This window comes from Mchenga conophoros, linkage group LG7 (assembly GCF_057382185.1).
Source record: "Mchenga conophoros isolate Kocher_MC1m ecotype Shallow Benthic linkage group LG7, M_conophoros_male_GT1.1, whole genome shotgun sequence".
In the NCBI taxonomy this organism is placed as follows: domain Eukaryota; kingdom Metazoa; phylum Chordata; class Actinopteri; order Cichliformes; family Cichlidae; genus Mchenga; species Mchenga conophoros.
In genome coordinates this window covers 13,337,961-13,358,862 of record NC_140532.1, presented here as the reverse complement: position 1 = coordinate 13,358,862, position 20,902 = coordinate 13,337,961, and the positions used below count along the sequence as shown (strand labels likewise).

The following is a 20,902-nucleotide window of genomic DNA, read 5'->3' as shown; positions in this document are numbered from 1 at the left end:
TGTTGATTTTTTTTTTATACACAACTACACTGCATGGTTGAAAATGTTTAAAAAAAAGAAAGAAACTCTGGTAAAGCTTTTTTTCCCCCGTTATTGTCATTTTGTTTGTATCTTTGTATCAGAAACTCACTTAGTAATGATTTCTGATGGCAGGCTACATGTCCACTACTTTAATCATGGCTTTCTGTTTATCTTCTTGCTATTTTTTCCACTTCATGCTGGTTTATTTTCTCTTTTTAAGGCTCTCATTTTTACTCCTGGACATCGTCTTCCTTCTTCCCTACATCTGATTTTGTTTCCTCATCTGCCTGTCCAAAAGTTGACACCTTTCTGCTTTCGTTAAGGACTCTCTCGCTGCTAGATGCAGCTAGCTGCTTGCTAACCATCATGGACTTGGCTCTCCTGTCGCTTGCGTTCCAAGTCTGTGATCTGTGAGAGGGTAAATATTTTTCATCAGCAGCTGTCAGATACTCTGTGGTGTTCGAGAGGTTTCTCTTGATCGTTTTTGGATCCTCTGGAGTTTCTGTTCCTGGAAGAGTCCTCGTACTTTCTGTAGGAATTGCCTCAGTCTGAGTTTGATATTGCTGGGTGAGTGTTCTGACTGTTGATACTTTAGGCATTTGACCCAAAGTGGTAGGATGCACCTGATACGCTAAATTTGATGGCCACTGATTTGGAGTTTTATTAATGTGCTCTACCAGTGACCTGTACTCTGCAGTTTGCATCATATCATCACCAGCCTCAGCTGGAGTGTAGAGGATGCTGCTCATAGCCCTCTTCTTAGTGATGGGAGAAGTCTGGCTTTGGTTTTCAGTAGGGATGTACCTCAGAGATTTAGTCCTCTTTGGCGAAGAGGAGTTTCCTAGCAGACTCTGGACTTTGTCTATGGGCTCAGGAGCTTTCTGTGGTTCATCAGGGGGGTTCATAATGATGGTGCTCATAGACCTCCTCTTTGTCAAAGGAGAAATGAATTGGTCTTCAATTGGATAGTGTTTCAACGATTTTGTCCTTTTTGGAGGGGACAAAGGCCTCAGTCTGTTTTTGTCTGGTAGTCTGTCTAGAAACATCGTGCTGCCTTGTTTTATGTTTGTTATTGTTTCTTGACTTGATGTTGCAGAAGAGGGCCTTTGTTCACACGGAGATATGAGAATATCTACAACTGAGCTTGGCGGAGGTCTCTCGAAACCTCCGGACTCTGAGCTCTGACCACCTTCCTTGGTGTTGAGAGTGCACATACTTGAGGCTTGCCGCAGACTCCGCTGTCTTTCTAGGCCGGTTTTTGTTGTGTCTTCTGTGTCCTTCTGCCTGGATGCAAACTCTTCCATATCCATGTGGAAGCGGTAAAGACTGTAACCGTCAGCACTGTTAATACTGCCTTGGCGAAGGAGATTGGAAGGGTCGCACACCGATGAGTTTCGCGAATAGGTTCGAGTCAGCTCTAACCTGTCCACACCTGCAAGCTTTTCAAGGGCGGTTGCCATACGTCCATGGAGCTCCTCCAGCTGGGCCAGACGCAGATCCACCGTCTGCAGGGAGGCCTTCATCGTGTTCTCCCTCTCATTTACCTCTTCCAGACGCATTGACATATTCTCAACTCTGCCAAGAAGAGTTGAGAGAAAAATAGTTTTTATGGAAACAGGAACCAATTTGAAATATTTGAACTACTTTTAAAAGTTTGTACCTCTCTGAAGTAACCTTGATGCGTTCGTCACTGGAAGACTGTTGCTCGTCCTCTTTCTCTCTGAAATATTCCTCGACACACTGTTCTTCAAACTCGTACAGGAATTTTAGCTCCTCTGGATTCAGCCTGAGCTCTGAAGAAAACACATGACAGCAATTTTTGTTAAAAAAAATCAGTTCCAGCAGTTTCTTCATGTTTATAGGCTACAGAATCATGAAATTAATATTTTGATGTGGTTTAAACGCTTAGTGTGTATTATTAACCTCTGAAAAACTGCATAAACTCTTTACCCTCATAAAGATGGCATTTGAAAACCTCACCTGTATCCTTAGTGATGAATTTTAACACCACAGTGTATATCAATAAAGATGTGGTTTGTCGACCATTAGAATAGTTTCTGTTTTTTATAGGTATTTGCATAGACAGAGACCATCCCCACTAACTTCTGATGCACACACACATACATTTTGTTCTACAAGCACGCCTGAAATTTGATAGAAACGGCTCAATTTAGAAGGCAGTTTCAAAGGATACTCCTAGGAGGCTTTCAAGGGGTAAAGAGTTAATTGCACTTAAGTATTAAGTATAATGATAAAATTGTTTTGGTTTAAAAAAGGAGACTAACTGAGGCCACGGTCTTTCTCATCTAGCTCTCCCTCCTGTTTCTTCCTGGCACATCGCTTGAACATTCTGTTGAAGAGGATATAGAGGTGGCTGAGGATGATGAGAGGTGGCGGTAAAATGGGACGGTCATGGAAAGTCATGATCAGCTGATATCTCTGGAACTTCCACACTTGGTTGGAAATTGACTTGACTTCAAAGAAGGTGTTGCTGTGGGACAGGACATGCAGACCAGTGAGTAAAAACTGTAAGAGGAGATATTTTCTTAGAAACAATAGAACAAGTAGACATTGGAAGTATAGTTACTTGAAGACCGCAATGAGCAAGTTGACCAGAAGAATGTTTGCTACGAGAAGGTAACAGGCCATAATGGCAGGTGTGAGCCAGGCACCGGGGATACATGGGGGGAGTTTCTTCCCATCCTCATCATATAAATGTTCACCACATGGAGCTGCAAGAATGGGAGATTAAAGTTATACATTTATATAGACTTTAATGTAAATAATTAGAATACCATTCATGATGACTTACGGTTGATTTCCATTGCATAGACTTGGAAAAATCCCCGAAAACCACAGTTCCGCAGGGAAATGGAGAAAGCGTTAAAATCAATAGACATAAGACTTTTATGTCATATTTCTGTCAAGGTCAAGCTGTTTTGCTTTAAAGGGTGGACTGGTCTTATCAAATTGTTCATTGCACTTTTAAAAGTACTCAAACATACCTAGTTGCATACTTTATATCCTTGACATATTTTACATTTTTACATTTTTTTATACAACCTTGTTCATAAAATTAAAAATGAATGAAGACAAACATCCGAATTTCAGTATCAATTAGACCACATGTTTAACAGCACCTTCCAGAAAAGGTTCAATACCATCTTCAATATCATTTCTAATTGAGGCTTTTTAAATAGTTGCTTGTTGCCTTCACCTTGACAGAAGAAACATTAACAGGAGAAGAAAAACTTGGAGGCAGATGATCATGACAGAGGAGATGACATACAGGCATCTATTCTGCTCTTAAGCAGTGAAACATTGTGTTGTACTGAATGTATGTATTGTAGTAAGTGCTATTCCAAATGTGCCAGCAGAGGGAGACAGAGTATGTCAAAGTGTGTGACATTGCTAAGACAGATTTTAAAACAGAGAAATAATGCAGTACTGATCATCTGCCCAGAATCAGGAAACAGAATCTTACTATGAATTCTAGTCTTACGGTCTATCGAGTCTGCAAAAACCTCCCCATAGATCATCCAATAAGGCATGTAGAAAATGTTTCTGGCCAGGCGCCATGTTGGCTCCTCATCTGGATGAAGTATGGCTTGTCGAGCCACTCCGAAGCTCATAAGCACCACCAGCATGATCACCACAAAGTACATCATATCAATCATCTGAAAGGAATCAAACAAAGAGAACATGCAAGCTCAGTGTGTTCTCTTTCTTTTTGTGTGTGTGCATGCCATCTGTGATTCGTTGAACTATTACCATTTTCCCTATCATCATCACATAAGGTCCCAGGTATTTGTTGACTCCAAAGATGTCCAATACACGAATGTACCAGAAGATGATGTCTATACAGTAGATAACCCTGCCATAGCCCATGTACGGTTCAGGCTGTAGCCGTAGCATTAGCCCCAGAAGGAACGTGGATATGGCAACCAGGTCTGTGATGTTCCAGTACTCCTCCATCCACACACTTATCTTTTGTTTCAGCTTCCCTGGTTCTGACATCAGAATCTAGACACCAGGATTAGGAGATCACACAGTATTCATTACAAGCCCATAAAACCGCTTGGAATTTAAGATATTCCGACTCTGTAAAGGCTCATACCTGTCGGACTTTTTCAGTGCCAAGTGTGAGGATGTATGCTATGACCATCCACTCTTGTATAGATGGCCATCGCTCCATTTTCACCAGGATAATGTAGTTGTACAGCATCAGATAGCCCAGATAGGAGATCTGTCAAAACAATAAGGTCATAAAGCTGTTTGTTGTTGTTGGCGGTCATTTTTGAAATGCATGCTTCACGCATCAGAAGGGAACTTACTGTGTTAAACCAGAATTTGGTGAAAGGTGCATTATAAAACTCAAAGAATCTTTTGCCAACTGGGATTTTATGGATTTTGGTGCTATCCACTTCTTCGTCTCCTTTTCGGGAAGTTGCATCAGTGTTGGCATCCTGCAGCATCACAGCAAACAGCAAGCTTACAATCATTCACCCTTAAATTAGGCATATGTCTAATAAAAAAAAAAGTATGAACAAGGACCTTGCTGGATTTTGTGTCATCATCTTTGTCCTTTCCCTCTTCTTTGCGTGCAGGTGCCTGATAAGAGGCATCGTCTCCAAGGCGGAAGTCCAACAGCAGAATCAGAGGAGGGAAGATGATTCCCAGAATAACCTGAGTGAGATAATCATTTTTCAAGTATTTCCGCTAATAACATTCTTCTTGTAAATATTATTGTTTTAGAATTTTTTTAAGTTAACCTTCAGGCCCGGGCTTTTTCCAATCCTCAAGCAGCCCATCCACATATCAGTGAGCAACATCTGGCTGCAGGTGTGAGCGATGAAGTCACGTTGCTTAGCAGCCACAGCCAGCTTCAGACAGGTGGAGTTACTCCAGTTAACCAGCTCATATGTTAGGAGTTTCATGGCCACCTGTTCATCGTGCTTGTAGGACTGGTCCAATAATTCGTAGGCCAGTTGTCCAAATTCTCTGTGAGAGGGACACAACAACAATTATTTCTATATAGCACTTATCAAAGTAGTTTAAAGCAAGTAGAAAAAGACATACATCGTTACAGAAAGTATAAAAAGCATTCTGCATCACTCACTTGGAGTTGTTTTCCAGATCTTGGGAGATATCATCCACCAGTTCACTCTCAGAGCACTCATGAGCCATGGCCTTATACAGTTTACAAGCCACTAAAGCCTTTGCCATAGCCTCTTCGCCACGCTGCCAGAGAAATAGTGCCATCTTCTGGCGCTTCATCAGCACCCCCCACAGCATCAGCTCGTGGAAGGGATACTTGAATCGACAGACTTCAGGGTCATCCACATCAATTTCCACCTCCTCCTCTTTCTTCTTTTTGGCCTTTTTCTTGCCTTTTGACCTAGGTTCATCATCCTAACAAAAACAAAACAACAACAGCTAGATAGATTGTGCTTCTGTGTGGGTTTGATTAGTTAAACTATTTTAGTTGTTGCGAAAGAAAACCCTACCTCCATTCCTAGAAGCTTCAGAGCTTTGGGCTGCAAGAAGAGAACAAAGCGTTGCAATTAATATAAAATGTTACTTAATATGATGACAAACCACTGTCATTTATTTCCTTCCATCCATGCGTACCCTTTTTAGTCCATATAGATTATTGTAGAGGTTACGGAAAGCTTTCCTGGTGTAATTGCTTCTGTAAGCTCCGCCCATGAGGTATTCCAGCACAAGACCAATATCAATCAAAGTAATTTGATAATCTGGAGGAAGGTTTCCCTGCAGAAGTCATATATAAGAAAGCACGACCTTAACTGCTTTAAAATAATATTGAACCTGAAATAAACTGAAATGATTCTGCTGAATGTTTATTGTTATAAGCAAAGACTGTCTTACTTTTTTGACATCCCTAACCACAGCGTGCAGGGTATTTGCCGGGCCAAGTTTCTGAAAGATGTGAGAACAAGAAGGAGAAGTAGGTTCTGTATATTTTTATCCATCAAAACTCTGTGAATTATTTTTTTTTTTCCCTTTTGCTGGTGTTGCTCAGCATTGTAGAACTCTCACCGTGTTGTATAACTCTTCCAGCCTGGGAATGGTGAGGAAGTGGTGAATGTTGACTCCATTCTCGAGGAGCAGTTTGACAAAGTCCACTCTGTCCAGCACCAGAGCATCCATCATAGCCTGCTCCAGTGAGTTCACCTGATAGAATAGATATATAATATAATTATTTTCTCTATGTTCACTCTGTTGTCTCATATTTCCACATGTAACATTTGCATAAACTTCATTATTCCTACCCAGCGAATCAACTCCAACTTCCTTGGATCTGTTTCCTCTGGTGGTTCAGGTTTTGCCTTTCCCTTCCCTTTCCCCTTCTTGGCCCGAGTCTTGCTGCGAGGAGCGCTCGCAGGGCTCTTCTGTTTCTCCTGAGACGGGGCTGCAGTGGTTGTAGTGTTGGCAATAGCACCAGCAGGCTGACCGAGTAATAATAGAAAAAAATATCAAACATCAATTTCTACTATGCCTCTAACTTGATCATATCAGTTGCCAGTTTTTGTGTTTGAGTGATATGACACAATTTATGTTTGCTTATATATGTATTTGCATGTGAGGTGTGTTTTTTTCCAGCAAGAACTGATATCACCAAGCTGAAAACTCTCCTTTGGTCTTCAGTCAATTCTTTTCACAATTTCTTCATCTCATAAATTCACTCTCCGTGGATACCTGCTGATTGCTTTGGGGTTTCACATCACACTTGTGTAGGCTGCTTCTTTCAGCAGATGAATTTGAAGCATTTGCAAATGCGTCATTCTAAACTTTCATCAACTCTGTTTCACACTTTTTTCTTTCTTTTTTTTATTGGATTTTCAAAAACAAATTATTTCCTTCAGTCTTGAATCCATGTAGTCACAAAGCACTGATGTGAAATGAATAATTTACACTGTTCAAAAGTGAGGAACACTCACTGGCAAATTGTGTCCGTAAACAAAGATGTGATTTCGTGCGATATCCACTCTGTTCCAGGCCAGAGCCAAACTGAGCTGGTCTGCTGCTGATGCGTTCGTTCCTGATGCAAGAAAAAAGACGGAGACGTGACGAGAGCCGGCATGTGTGGCACGTCGTAAGAGAATCTATTGGAAATATACAAGGAGGCAAGCTTCGAGTGGGATAACCACTGGTGTTGGTGTCTGATGATACCTTTTAACAAAGCAGTAAGGATGGCCATTTCTATATCCTGTTGTCCCTCAGACCCCATTCGAAAAACTGTAATCTATATGTGAGAATAAAAAAGGAAGCGAGGGAATGTTACACTGTAATAATTGATAACTGATAACAAACTACACAGATGAAATGATTGATGAAAGAATGAATTTTTGCCACTGATTTTCAGCAGGGCTTCTTTCTCCAGCACCCTGTGGCTGACCTTTCGAGCGCAAACAGCCAATTTAATCGTCAGACACGGCGATAGCGCTTGCCTTGTTACAGACTTGATATCAAATGAAATTACGCTGACGGGTCTGTCACATGCGCAGCCATGGTGAATGGGATTAGATTGGCACGCATATGTGGCACGGTGCCAGAGTTTTTCCAGCGCCGGCCTCAGGATGCGTTAATAATGAGCAGTCTGCATCAGTATGAACACTGAACACTTTTGTTTCTCTTTCAGGAAGCTGCAGGCTGCCTTGTTTGTGTGCGTGCGGACACTTTTATGATAATAATTTTATAATTCGGTTAAATGTTGCATCCTGGTGTTACATCACAGCAAAATGTAGCCCTCTAAATCAGTGTTTTTATCTGCCCAGGCCAGATGTTCACATTGGATGCACTTAGGATGAAAGGATTATGTGTGGACTAGACAGTGACACTGATTCACCTGTAGGTTAGTTACCGCCCTTTAGTTTAAGATTTATACATAAAGAGCTCAGACGACTTGGTTGTTCTGCCGCTTTGTCTCGATAGAGAATCAAGGAAAACTAAATAGTGTTTAATAAAAAACAGTACAATTCAGTATGATCTTTCAAAAAGCATTTTAAGTTGCTTATGTGAGTGTTTTGGAGCATTAGGCAGTCTAATACGTCTGGGATTGAGAGTTTCAGAGTGAAGTGGTAAACTGATAGCACTCTGGGGACTGAAAGCCTGCGGAGTGGATAGAGCAACCTGGCTGAGGATTAGGGAGCTGGATCCTCTCCTCCATCTGTGTGCTGTATGCTTCCTGTGAGTAGATGAAGTACGAGCTAAGCAGTTGATAGTGTGTGTTGATCTTTTCCTCTCAAATGTATAGATTATAGAGATTATATAGCGTTACAAACTGTTTATCACATCAATTATGCCTTCGGGAATCTGCAAGAGATGCACAAATGCTGCTGCTACTTAGGCATTCATCTTGAAGAATTACTCTCAGCTCTGGTTTTTTTTTTTCTTTTTTTTTGCTGAAAACCTTTACCAGGTGTGTGCTGAACTGAGTTGGAGTACATACCACCATTTGACAGCTACGCACTTGCATGCGTCCTTAACAGTTAATAATATCCTACAGTAAAGCTGTAAAAGTCCCGGATTACGATATAACGCACATGACCACAAAAGAAGGTGAAATGACATGCAGGTAGCGGGGATTATGTTTATTCAGTATGTTAATGGACATACACAAATGAGTGGAGTGGCGATGAATGACGATGGAGACCAGATGCTTCACAACTCAAAAATATTTATTGATTGACACAGACATGTTGCTTTAAAAATACATGGCTTCACTCCTACAATGGTTTCACTCACTTTGTTCCTCTACTTACCAATTCCCTTTTTTTCATGCACTCCATTACCATGAGCAGGATCTGCTGCGACTGGCTTTTGCTATAATTGAATGTCTTCTGAATAGTCACTAAAAGCTGGTCTCTGACATCGTCATTAACCAGGCTGCATGACAGGATAAAAAAAGCACATTTTTGTTTTTGGTTTTTTTAAAGGATTGATATCAGTGTAAAAGGCAAATCAACTGAAACCTCACCCTCCATCCTCTGAGAACTTGTGCGCAAAGGAAATGATGTCAGAAGCACGGCCGCTGCCATCGCACACCACCACAGGGATGGGGGGCTCATCTCTCAGACTCTCCAGGGCAATGGAGATAACGTTGGGACCTCCCTCTACTATTAAACACACCAGAGGAACCCCCTGACCCAAACCTGGAATGAATAGAGAGAAATAATCATTTGTTCCATCCTTTCTTTTCTCTGTAAAACAGTCTGAGAGTGAAATGATGAAGCTTATGTTGTGCTACGATGCCATGTGTGAACAGACAAACCAGAGGAAGGAGGAAGTGACGTCAATGGTGACAGCTGAGCATCCCTTTGCTGTCCCTGCCTTATCCAAGTTCCAGGCATAGGATGACAAAGGGAAGCCCACATGTCACAGAGGAGCTCTCCATCCATGTGTCCAACAAGATTTTAGCTCACATATGCACATCACAGTGGGCAGATTATTTAAAAATTCAGCACACTAAACAACTTACGAGTATTGATCTTCTGCAGAGAGATGTGCTTCTCCAGCAGTCTACGGAGTTTGACCTCAGAGCCGTACTTCCCGCAGGTTCCGTTGTCTGTGAGGATGAAGTGGGAATGGCTGTTGTTGAGCACAGCCAGCTTGCTCAGTGGGTTTGCCATCGTCTGATAGGGTCTTGTTACCTGGAAAAAGTTACAAGAAGAGACATTACTTTGAAAGGTCTTCTTTTTAAGGAGACCACATGCTGGTGCAAATGTCCTTACATCTTTTCCAATGAGGTCTTCTTTGTTTTCAAGGATCCCCCATGGAGCAATCCCTATAGCACACACCTTTCCACGTGACTTAGAGGAATGGTCCTTTAAGGCATCTCCAACATGGCGGATGACCCCTAAGTTAAAATTGGCAAAATAGAGCAATACAAATAAAGCTCTTTTGTGATGGGGCTGAATTATGGAGCATAATGTGGTAGTATTGCAGTAACCTCACGCAATATCCATCATTTGCAATGAATTTTTCCACTAAAGCTCTAATTATAGTGCCTAAACCTGTGACAATGGATTAGTCAAATCTCCCCCAGGAAATTGCAGAGTAGTGTTACGTAATAACAATTTGGAGCAAAGGTAATCTTCTAATGTCACAAGCTGATTGTTATTAAGTGAACATTAAAAGCATTATACTAAACCATCAGCGTCCTACCTGTGTTAACTCCACCCGTGAAGATCCAGGCTCCAGTTGTGACGGCCGCTTTAATCAGGCCTTTGCCAAACACTTGTTTGAGTTTGGGCTGGAGGTCAAAGTTCTGGAGACCCCCGTGTACAGAGATGAGCAAGGTGGGCAGCTCCAACTGCCAGTCCTTTACCATCAAATGCAGTAGGTTGTCAGGCTTGGTGTCGTATGAAACCCGGATATACTAGAAAAAACAAAGTTGGGAGGTTAATTATCACTTTTTTCTAGCTACGTCGTGTGCGTTAAGTACAGTTTAAAAACTCTAAAGCTCCTTGACACTGCATCGTATCCACTCACTTCTCTGATGTGAGAGAACTAACGGTATAAAAATGTGAGTAAATAATATTCCTTTACAAAGGAAAGGTCCCCACACTTTAAGATTCTACTTTAATGATTACATTGTTTTTAAGGCACTGCTTGTATCCACAGGATCGAAGATTGAAGCAGAACCTTTTTGACTGAGACTCACCATGGCTTTGTTGATGAATCCTCCTCCTTGGAACTCAATGATGCCAAAGGCGTCCGTCGGGTACGTCCTGGTGTGCTTGATCACACTCCATTTATCCTTTGGGGTATCAATCTGAACCAGCTGGTGGGTTTCCTCTAAGGAGTTGGCACCGGGAGGGATGGCCACGTGCTGTGTTGTCAGCTGACCACAGGCACATCTAGACAGATCAGAGGGTGTGAACTGCAACTTGAAGAAGCCAGTAAGACACACCTTGCACACATACTTTCATTGCTCTACCCATTTCTGGCAGACAAAGGGCTCACTGCCTGGCTGCTCTAGCAGCCCTGGAGTTTTCGCCGTGACTTACAGACGCATTGTTTAAATCCTGATAAATGCGGGATAGGCTGAAGTCAAGGGTGTCATGATTTCAGAAATTAATTAATAAGAAAAATATTTGTCAGTTAATATAGACCCGAATGCCAGCTTCAAATGCTATTATATTATTTACAGGACATTATTTATATAACCACCACTGTCATAACTCACACAGCCCATTTAACAAGAAAAATGTACACCGATGCATGTGATCTAATTCTTAATGTTTTCAGCTTTAATTTGCATATGGAAAGCTTTTTTTTTTTAAAAACAACAACAACAATACATTTTATAAAAATATGCTAAAATACACTCTAAGAAAAATGAACATTGCATGAATTTGCTTCAAGCTAGAAAAAAACCTGTTGTAATTCTGGAATAATGATGTGGATAATAACAGCATACCTGCACTTGCAATCTGAGGACTTATATTTCTGACTTGTAATTTTTTTAAAGTACAATTTCAGGGTAAATTTCAAGAATTGAAGTAATTACCTGGTTGGGTCTTTGCTGGGAAATATGTGTATACATTCTCTTTTAAGAAAGGTCCTCTCAATCCATACTTTCTGTGCCTGGGAAGACAAAAAGAAACATAACAAAAGTGTTATGCAAAAGCCGTTTTCCGAAGAATCCAGAAGTTGTACTTGATATGCACAAAGACATGAGCATGGTGAAGGAGCTGTGGCACTAAAATCATGCATGCTCTGTCATTTCTCATGTTATTGCGCCACAGCTGATGCTGGTAAAATTGCCTCCATTGTTTGTTCAAGTTTCATAAGCAGCCAGTGAAAAGCACAAAAGTACTATTCCCCCACACTTTGTCAAATCCTGTTCTGATTGCTTTCTGATCTTTTTCCAGTTGCCGATCAAAAATAACCAGAGTTCAAGGCGAAGGTTCTCAGAGGGCTATTGTTGACGGTGGAAGCCCAATTAACACCGAATCAGGGGAAGCAAAGCTTTCCAAGAAATCACCAGGAAGTGGGGTTGAAAACAGAATTTGAACCCTTGACAGCATTATTATGTAAAAACAAATTAAAAATCTGTTTAAACTTTACCAGTAAGCCTGAGGTCAGATGAGTAAGGATGAAAGACCTTATATAAACCTCACTGAAGTCTTGTGATGATCACAAGTAGCCATAACACAGAACAGTTACTGTTCTCGCCCTGTTTTTCTGCTCAAATGACCCCCTTTGAGAGCAGCTGGACCGCAAAACCACAGACTTTCCCGGAGTGTCTACTCGCCTCCGCTTTAAGAAAAAGGGAAACCTTTGCATTTATTTATTTTTGTTTTTTTGCCTGTGCAGATGTCATATGATCCAAACCAAAAATATACACGAATGCAAATAGATGCATGTATTACTTTTAATCTGTTTTTATTGCATGTATGCCATTTTCTATTATGACTGTTTTCCACCAGTAATTCTTCGTGGGGGTTTTTAACGCTTGTTTTTCAGTTCAACACTACTACTGTATACATTTGGTATAAATTGTTTAAAATTATACAAATACATAGATATCAGCCTTACATATATTATCTGCTGTTACTACAGTGCTCTTTCAAGAATGATGTTTTGGCGCAGCTTCAAAACAACTACTTTTTATTTAGCATGGGTTTTTGTAAAAAATGTTCCCATCTTTATTTCTCAGTGTCATCATGCATCAATAAGCACCTAGACGTCCCTCAGTGCTGCCTGCTCACATTTACCTCATCTGAACTCACTTTTCACGGTCTGCAATTAATACAACATCGGCCGCTGCTTGGTAAAATCCTAATAATGCAACTAAATAAAGTTTTTAAAGGGTTTCGACTCACGTACAATCCTCTTGACGGAGCTTCGAGGTCCTAGTGCTGCTGGAAATTAAGGCTAGGGAGTGCAGGGGAGCCAGAGCTTTCTCCTGGTGCTGCACTCCCAGTGAAGTGGCCTCATTGAATCCCACAGGACATGAAACTTCTTCACTTTATGAGGGCCAGTTAATATGATGAGCATGTGAGCAGGGTCTTTGTTCACCCAAGTCTCATGACTCCAGTTCAAGGTAATCCTTTTGGGAGTCCCATGACCCGTTCTCCATGCCCAGAGGGTATTTTCATCATTCGCTTGAACAAGGCACAATAAATCTACTTTGATAACCGGCTCCTAATCTCCCAATTTGTGTAAAACTCCTTTCTTTGTGCTCGCTTCACAGTTTAGAAAAACTTCGCCAGTGTGAGACGATGGAGAAGAGCGACTAACCTAAAAGTACTGCAGCCTCGTTCAGAGGGTCCCCAACTTCTCGTTTGAAAATTTTCACCCCCTCCAAGTACTTTGATTTCAACCCAATTTGCATAATTGAGAGAATTGGATGCAGGCATTCTTTTGGAAGGCGCCTTGTTAAGACATGACTGGTCTCCAGTTGGGGGTCAGTCAGTGCTAATTGCAGTTAATCTTTATTTCCACCCACTATGTTTTTGTGGAGAGAAAGAAAAGGCAGCAGTCCAGATATTCAGTATTCCCTTAATCTTCCTGTTTAATGTCAGGTATGTTAATTTGATCTACATTTGAAAACACCCTTTTTTCATAAAAAAAGAGACTCCCAGTGCCCTTTTGTTATCATATTTATCCTCCTGTTTGGGTATTTAATAAAAACAGTCGTCAAGTTATAAAGGGATTGCAGATGCATTCCTAATAACTAGAGATGGAGCGAACTGGCACTAAGTAGCAGACGTCTGCTTAAAGCCTTTCTCATGTGAATGATTTGATAAGCACTCCTTTTATGGTTGAAGTGAGCAGTTTTAGCTCCAGTAAAAAAAAAACAGCAGAGGCTGGTGGTAGATGACAGAAAGACAAAGAGAGAATCCTAGCATCCCCCTCCAGTTTCCCACTTTTCTTCGTGCTCCAGTAAAAAACGCACGTGGGCCAAAGGTAATTATAGCCGGACAAAACAAAGCGCATTTCCAGAAGGGTTTGGCCAGTGTGACGCAGTTATTTCAGCTTACTTAAACTCATTAACCACAGCAATTAAAACCAAAATCCAGTCAGCAACCAGCTGGCTCGTTAAGAGCTGCCTTTGAGCACTTAACAAAGAAAAAAACAACAACAACAAAAAAAACATTTTAAAAAACTCTTGAAGAATGAGATAATGCAGGATCTGATTGTGTCACACCAAGCAAATTAACAGGACTTAAGACAAGCCTGAGAACAATCAACAACATTCATTCCAACATGCAGACTTTGGAAAATTAGTGCTTAAAACAAAAGACAGCTATATGAGACGGAAATTTAAAAAAATATATTTATTATTAGCCGTACTGATGCAGTGTTTTCCTGTCAAACTTTGACCATGCTTAGCACTTTAATACAATGCATTGGACATCGGAGCAACAATGTGTATACAAAGGTCACATTCACAGTATACCATACATTCATTCCTTTTTATACTGGAATCACATGGTCCTGGTCTCCTGACCCACAGCTTAGCAACAACTTGACCACAGCTAATTTGTTCCAGTAAAGCTTTAATTACACTACGCAGTCCCAAAGGCTCATATAGAGAAGGTATAATGATGACTTTATATCTGTATGTGGATACCTGACTGGCAGCACATGTTTGGTTAAATTCTGTAGCTATATCAGTTGAAAATCAACGTGTCAGATATTCACAATATTGCAGTAACAATGGAATTCATACAACAAAAGCTTTGTGAGCACAAGTGAAAGAAAGGATTTTGGGTTCCTATAAGGAATGTGATGTTACCCGGGTTGAAGATCAAAGCAACTAATTGCTCTTCATTGGTATTGAATAGCTATGCTAGTTAGAGCTTGATGCATTGTGACAGGAAGAAAACCCATGTAGGCTCTGTTAACTGTCTAAAAAAAAAGCGTTTCAGACTCATGGTAAACCACATGGGCTGAATATAAAGCTGCCTTTTACTTGTTTTTACTCGAGGAGAAAAGATATTTCGTCAAAGTGGCACACTCCACTTCCAGGGTCTGGATGGGCAAATTTGCATTAACTGTGCAGCAAACTGTTTTCAGTCAGCCCTGCTTGTAAATGCACTCTTTGTCCTCCTGAGTTGAAAAATCCAGTTAGCCATCACGAGTCCAACATGTCACTGATTATCCCCGAGATTTGAGGGAGTCATAAGACATGTTTTAAGGCTGCTGTTTTTCACTTTTTTCCCTAAAGCAGTCTGACTGAAATAGAGACCAAAATCAAGGAATCGCAATAAAGTTAGGGCATCCTAAAAAACTAGCGACATCTGAAATCTTTCTGTTGTGAAAGTGAAGGAACTTACTCATTATGGCTACAACAGTTTAAGTAACGTAATAATTATCAATCACGCAACTAAAAAATAACCAGGTTACCCAACAATTTTAAGGATTACAAGGGTTCATTTATAAGCCTTACTCTACATACATAGCAGCCTCAACAGATGTTACAGGGATTCGACACCCTGATGAATTCATGATTTGAACTACTTACAAAGAAATGAGCTGAATGCAATTTCAGTTGTAGATGTATGTTAAGAGTAAATGATAACTTTTCAACTAAACAAAAGAGAAAAAAATTGTTGTCGTTTGAAATAAATGTGCATTTCTGTTTATTTGGGTCAAGTATGCCAAGTTTTTCATTGGCAACAATTTAGGGATTAACAGTCACCAAGCCAGTATCCACAGTGGATTGCACTATTGTGTGGATTATAAATATACCTGGGCCCCTAAGCAGTCCCTAACCTCATCACCAAGGCCAAAGAGCTCTGGGTTGACCAGTACAAAAGCTGCAATGGGCTAATGGATCACCAAGGCAAGGCAAGGCAAGGCAAGTTTATTTGTATAGCACAATTCAACAACAAGGTGATTCAAAGTGCTTTACAGAGACATTAGAAACAAAAACAAATAAAAAGCATGATTTAAAATTGATTAAAACAAGCAAACAAACAAACTAATTAACAAACAAACAAAACAGTATATAAAATCAAAACAGATAAAATCAGAACAGTAGATAAAATCAGTAGTTAAATGTAAGTTTTGAAATTTAAGCTTAAAAGTGTGGATTTGGTGCTTTATTCAAATGCAGCTGAGAACAGGTGAGTCTTCAGCCTGGATTTAAATAAACTGAGTGTTTCAGCTGATCTGAGGCTTTCTGGGAGTTTGTTCCAGATATAAGGAGCATAAAAGCTGAATGCAGCTTCTCCGTGTCTGGTTCTGACTCTGGGAACTGATAAAAGACCAGATCCAGATGACCTGAGGGATCTGGAAGGTTCATACTGGGTCAGGAGGTCACTGATGTATTTTGGTCCTAAACCATTCAGAGCTTTATAGACCAGCATCAGAACTTTAAAGTCTATCCTCTGACGGACAGGCAGCCAGTGTAAAGACCTCAGAGCTGGACTGATGTGGTCCACTTTTTTGGTCTTAGTGAGGACTCGAGCAGCAGAGTTCTGAATGAGCTGTAGTTGTCTGACTGATTTTTTAGGTAGACCTGTAAAGATGCTGTTACAGTAATCAAGCCTACTAAAGATGAATGCATGGACTAGTTTTTCCAGGTCCTGTTGAGACATCAGATCTTTTATCCTTGAAATATTCTTGAGGTGATAGTAAGCTGACTTTGTTATTGTCTTAATGTGTTTTTCTAAGTTTAGGTCTGCATCCATCACTACACCCAAATTTCTCGCCTGGTTTGTGGTTTTTAGGTGTATAGATTGAAGTCACCAGTAAGCATCTTGGTGACACATTGACAACTGTTGGTGTGATTATTCTCACATTTAAGACACGCAAAATTACAGTCAGTCACTCTCAGTCTGGTGCTCCACCCATGATCTTGTCTCATGCAGAATTAATGACCATAAGGAGGGCAAGGCATGACTCCCAACACTGCATGGGAAAATGCAGACGGGACCACAGTCACCACCTTTGTTAGGAAATAAAACTTTTTGGAACAACTTCATTCAGAGTGTCTTAAGGGAAAAAATGCTGACTTTGACACCAAGAGCATCATCCCTACTGTCTCACGTGGCAGTGAAAGCATTAAACTTTGGTGGTGTTTTCCCATCAGTAGTACAAGATAACTTTATTGCAGTTTATTGCATTTATTGCAACCTCATATACTCGAGCATTAGGAAAAGATCTGAAGAGAAGAGTGGTCGAATATATCTACAGAGACTGTGCTTGCCAACAACGGTTATTCCACCAAGTACTAAATCTTGTGCTCCAAGGAGATCAAATGCTTTCCGTCACTAAAATTCACATTATTTTGTAGCCATTATAGGATGATTTTGTCATTAAAATTTATCTTAGAGTTATTCTGAATTTATCAGCTGCCATATAAATTAAAAACTTTGTTTTTATGTGAGTGCTGTTTCTGTTGTTTCTGCATGTTTTTGCCTTGAGAGGGATGTATTCAAAGAATTTCTTTTTTGCTTTGACCATATCTTTTGTAATAGTCTTTTGGTGTGCGCTTAAATAAATGCCATTTAATTTCATCAGAGGCGAACAACTGACTGTGAAGGGTGGTTGGGTGACTCATACATCACAATCTCATATGAGGTGCAAACCCAGAGTGAATCTGGTAGGATATACAGATTCAGATTTTTACTGGTTGTTGCAGTTTTTATTACTAATGTTTAGTGTCTGAGTACAAACTCATCAAAAATTAGTCACCCCCGTTAACCTGCGGAGAATTCATGAATATTTCTTTTCAGTATTTTCTAGTGATTACTGTTTTTTATTTAACTAGACATAGATGGAGATGAATACTTTGCTAATTTCATCTAATTTATCAGGTAATATTTTGTGAACACATCTATCTAAATGTGTTCTCTGTTGGAGGTTTTCAACACACTTTACGTTTAAGGTGCTCTCTGGTGACTAGAGGCCAGCGTTCACCATGATTTCAGCTTTATGATATGATCAGCAATGATACTCAGGTAGGGTCTGGTATTTAAGTGATGCTCATTTGCTACTAAGGAGCCCTAAGTGTACCAAGAAATTATCCCCCACACCATTACACCACCACCACCAGCCGCAGCAGCCTGAACATCATGCTTTTATGTTGTTTAGACCAGACTCTGACCCTGCCATCTGAATGTTAAAACAGAAATCGAGACTCATCGGACTAGGCAACATCTTTTCAATCTTCTGTGGTCAGATTGTGAGAATTGTAGCTTCTTTTTCTATCCTTAGCTGAGCACTCACCAATAGTCTTGTGTGGCATCAACAACACATTGTTACCCAGAGAAAAGCTGCTCGATGGATAATTTCTCTTTTTAGGATCATTCTCTGTGAATCATAATGATGATTGTTTGGGAAAAATCCCCGTGAATCAGCAGTTTCTGAAATACCTAGACCAGCCTGTCTGGCACAACCATGCCACAATCAATGTAGTTATTTAATCCGACTTTCTCCTTCATTTAAATTTAAATTGAATTATATTTGTCCTTAAAAATTCTGTGCTCATGAGCCTACACAAAAATAGTGCAAACTCTCTTAATTTGCAGTTCACATGCTCTTCTTCTGGGATATGTTGCTCAAATATTAGGAAGAGAAATGTATGAATGATTACATATTTTTGCTTTCAGGGTCTTTTAAATACTTTTTTAAAAGACTTTACAAAGATATAAAAGTCAGTGGTTATCAAAGCTGGGTCATTAGGATTGAAGACTGTACTGGAGAATGTGGCTGCAGTTTTAAATAGCACTCAACTTTTAAAGGCTGTTATATGAGCAGCAGTTCTTAGAGACTTTATGCTAAAGAGAAAACCTCTAAAATGATTGGACGAGAAGGGCTGAGGCTAGATGACAGTGTTGGCACCATGTTGCATATCCTTAAAGTGATGACTTGAGTAATCATACAGTTTGTGTTTGCAAAAAGTTTGCTAAAAAGCTAAGATAAACTTCCTTTTCTTGAGAACAACATCATTTATAAAAGTTCCATTAATAATAGATTACAATTCAATTTTAAAAAATCCTTTAAAACATTTTTTTAATCCTAATTAAAATCCCAGAGTGGAAAAACGTCTGAAAGGTAATAAAAATTAATAGCTGTTGAATGTGACATTGATGCCTGCACACTTCATCTTACCTTCTGCGAGCCAGATGTGCTGCGTTTGAGGGAGGATCTTTTAAAGGTGCCAGTGTCCATGCTGAAGACTTAACTCAAGAGAGGAACCCTTGGAGAGTGGCGACAGGTCAGGGGACGCCAGCAACGTCGACATTAGAGACAGACAGAAACACTCAAGAGCCACTACAGCACCAGGTGATGGCACCAAGCCCTGGATTTACACTTTAAAACTATTTTGCTTCACCTTCAGTAAAGGTTTCAATGCTTCTCTCTCCTCTATGCGGCTTATTCCCGACTGACAAGACAGAGATCCCTGCCAGGGATATAAATCACTCGATGACACACTTGACACATAGACCCTTTTCCACTGCCGAACATCCCATAATCAGGCTTAATGCAGCCAGCTCTTACGAAGCCTCAGAGTCTAATGGATAGAGATTTAATAAATGGTTATTGAAGGTAAATCTACTTTGGCACACCACAACCCCCCAAAAAGGCTTAGAGAGAGATTGTGCAAGCTGTGAAGCTAAAGTTAGCCAACAGAAAGCCAAAAGATATCCCACCAGATGAGATCTGACAAGGGAGACAAGAGGGTGCCATCAGGGTGCAAAAACATAGGTATGCATAAGCAGAGAGTACTTAGACTCATTAAGAAATAATAAACAGAAGGAAGGATAAAAATTCTTGAGTGTTTTTTATATTTGGGGATCTGAATAAAACGACGCATTTAATCTCTCAGCATCTTACATGTAGGTTTTCCCACCACATTAAGTAGTTGTGCAACACATGTGGAGCAGCTTGTTTCATAGTATTAGTAAGAGTTTGACCTCTTACTAATACTAGTCTGCAGAGGGTCCCGGTGATGTGGAAGACATCATGCCTCGTCCCAGTGGCCCCCAGGATTACAGGCCCGTGGCACTGACCTCCCACATCATGAAGACCCTGGAAAGGCTCATCCTGGACCAGCTGCGACCCATAGTAAGACCACATCTGGATCCCCTTCAGTTCGCTTATCAGCCTCGTCTCGGAACAGAGGACGCCATCATCTACCTGCTCAATCGTGTCTACACCCATCTGGACCAGCCGGCGAGCACTGTGAGGGTCATGTTTTTTGACTTTTCCAGTGCTTTCAACACCATCAGGCCGACCCTCCTGGGTGATAAGTTAGCAGCGATGCAGGTGGATGCTTCTCTGGTGTCCTGGATTGTTGATTACCTGACAGGAAGACCACAATATGTACGTCTCCCACAGTGTGTGTCTGACAAGGCGATTAGCAACACAGGGGCACCACAGGGGACTGTCCTCTCCCCCTTCCTCTTCACCCTCTACACCACAGACTTCAGCCACTGCACAGAGACCTGCCATCTTCAGAAGTTTTCTGATGACTCTGCGGTGGTTGGATGCATCAGCAGGGATGATGAGACAGAGTACCGGGCTGTGGTCGACTCCTTTGTCACGTGGTGTGAGCAGAATCATCTGCAGCTCAATGTGGCAAAGACCAAGGAACTGATCGTGGACTTCAGGAAGACCAGGAAACACTTGACCCCTGTTTCAATCCAGGGGGTCAGTGTTGACATTGTGGAGGACTATAAATACCTTGGAGTACACATTGACAACAAACTGGACTGGGCTAAAAACACCACAGCACTTTACAGGAAGGGCCAGAGTCGTCTCTATTTTTTGAGGCGACTGAGGTCCTTCAACATCTGCCAGAAAATGCTGAGGATTTTCTATGAGTCTGTGGTGGCCAGTGCGATCCTCTATGCTGTTGCATGCTGGGGGAGCAGGCTGAGGGTCGCAGATG

At 40.8% G+C, this 20,902-nt stretch overlaps 1 protein-coding gene across 2 annotated transcripts; it reads right to left on the bottom strand.

Annotated features, from left to right (window-relative positions):
* Positions 1-18: 18 nt before the first annotated feature.
* trpm1b (transient receptor potential cation channel, subfamily M, member 1b) lies at positions 19-19,998 on the bottom strand. Of its 2 annotated transcripts, none has more exons than XM_085282193.1 (27): positions 19,120-19,998; positions 11,558-11,634; positions 10,709-10,904; positions 10,210-10,423; positions 9,777-9,901; positions 9,524-9,695; positions 9,023-9,197; positions 8,808-8,931; positions 7,216-7,288; positions 6,984-7,084; positions 6,315-6,491; positions 6,082-6,216; positions 5,911-5,961; positions 5,653-5,793; positions 5,529-5,558; positions 5,141-5,433; positions 4,794-5,022; positions 4,576-4,707; positions 4,356-4,487; positions 4,139-4,267; positions 3,793-4,044; positions 3,506-3,698; positions 2,834-2,854; positions 2,609-2,753; positions 2,307-2,512; positions 1,682-1,814; positions 19-1,596 (listed from the first exon to the last, which is right to left on the bottom strand). In XM_085282193.1, the coding sequence occupies exons 1-27, from the start codon at positions 19,177-19,179 to the stop codon at positions 252-254; spliced, it is 5,061 nt and encodes a 1,686-aa protein (XP_085138319.1). In that variant the 5' UTR covers positions 19,180-19,998; the 3' UTR covers positions 19-251. The 2 variants fall into 2 exon arrangements, with proteins under 2 accessions (XP_085138319.1, XP_085138320.1); XM_085282194.1 differs by having other exon boundaries at positions 3,524-3,698.
* Between the last annotated feature and the right edge of the window lie 904 nt (positions 19,999-20,902).

What these genes read in the sequence shown, in the direction of transcription:
- trpm1b (XM_085282193.1), bottom strand. Translation starts at nt 19,179, where the DNA reads ATGGACACTGGCACCTTTAAAAGATCCTCCCTCAAACGCAGCACATCT. An exon ending in AAGTTCTCAGAGGATGGAGG is followed by an intron (nt 8,932 to 9,022) that starts GTGAGGTTTCAG and finishes CCTGTCATGCAG; the next exon opens with CCTGGTTAATGACGATGTCA. An exon ending in CTATGCAATGGAAATCAACC is followed by an intron (nt 2,754 to 2,833) that starts GTAAGTCATCAT and finishes CCATTCTTGCAG; the next exon opens with CTCCATGTGGTGAACATTTA.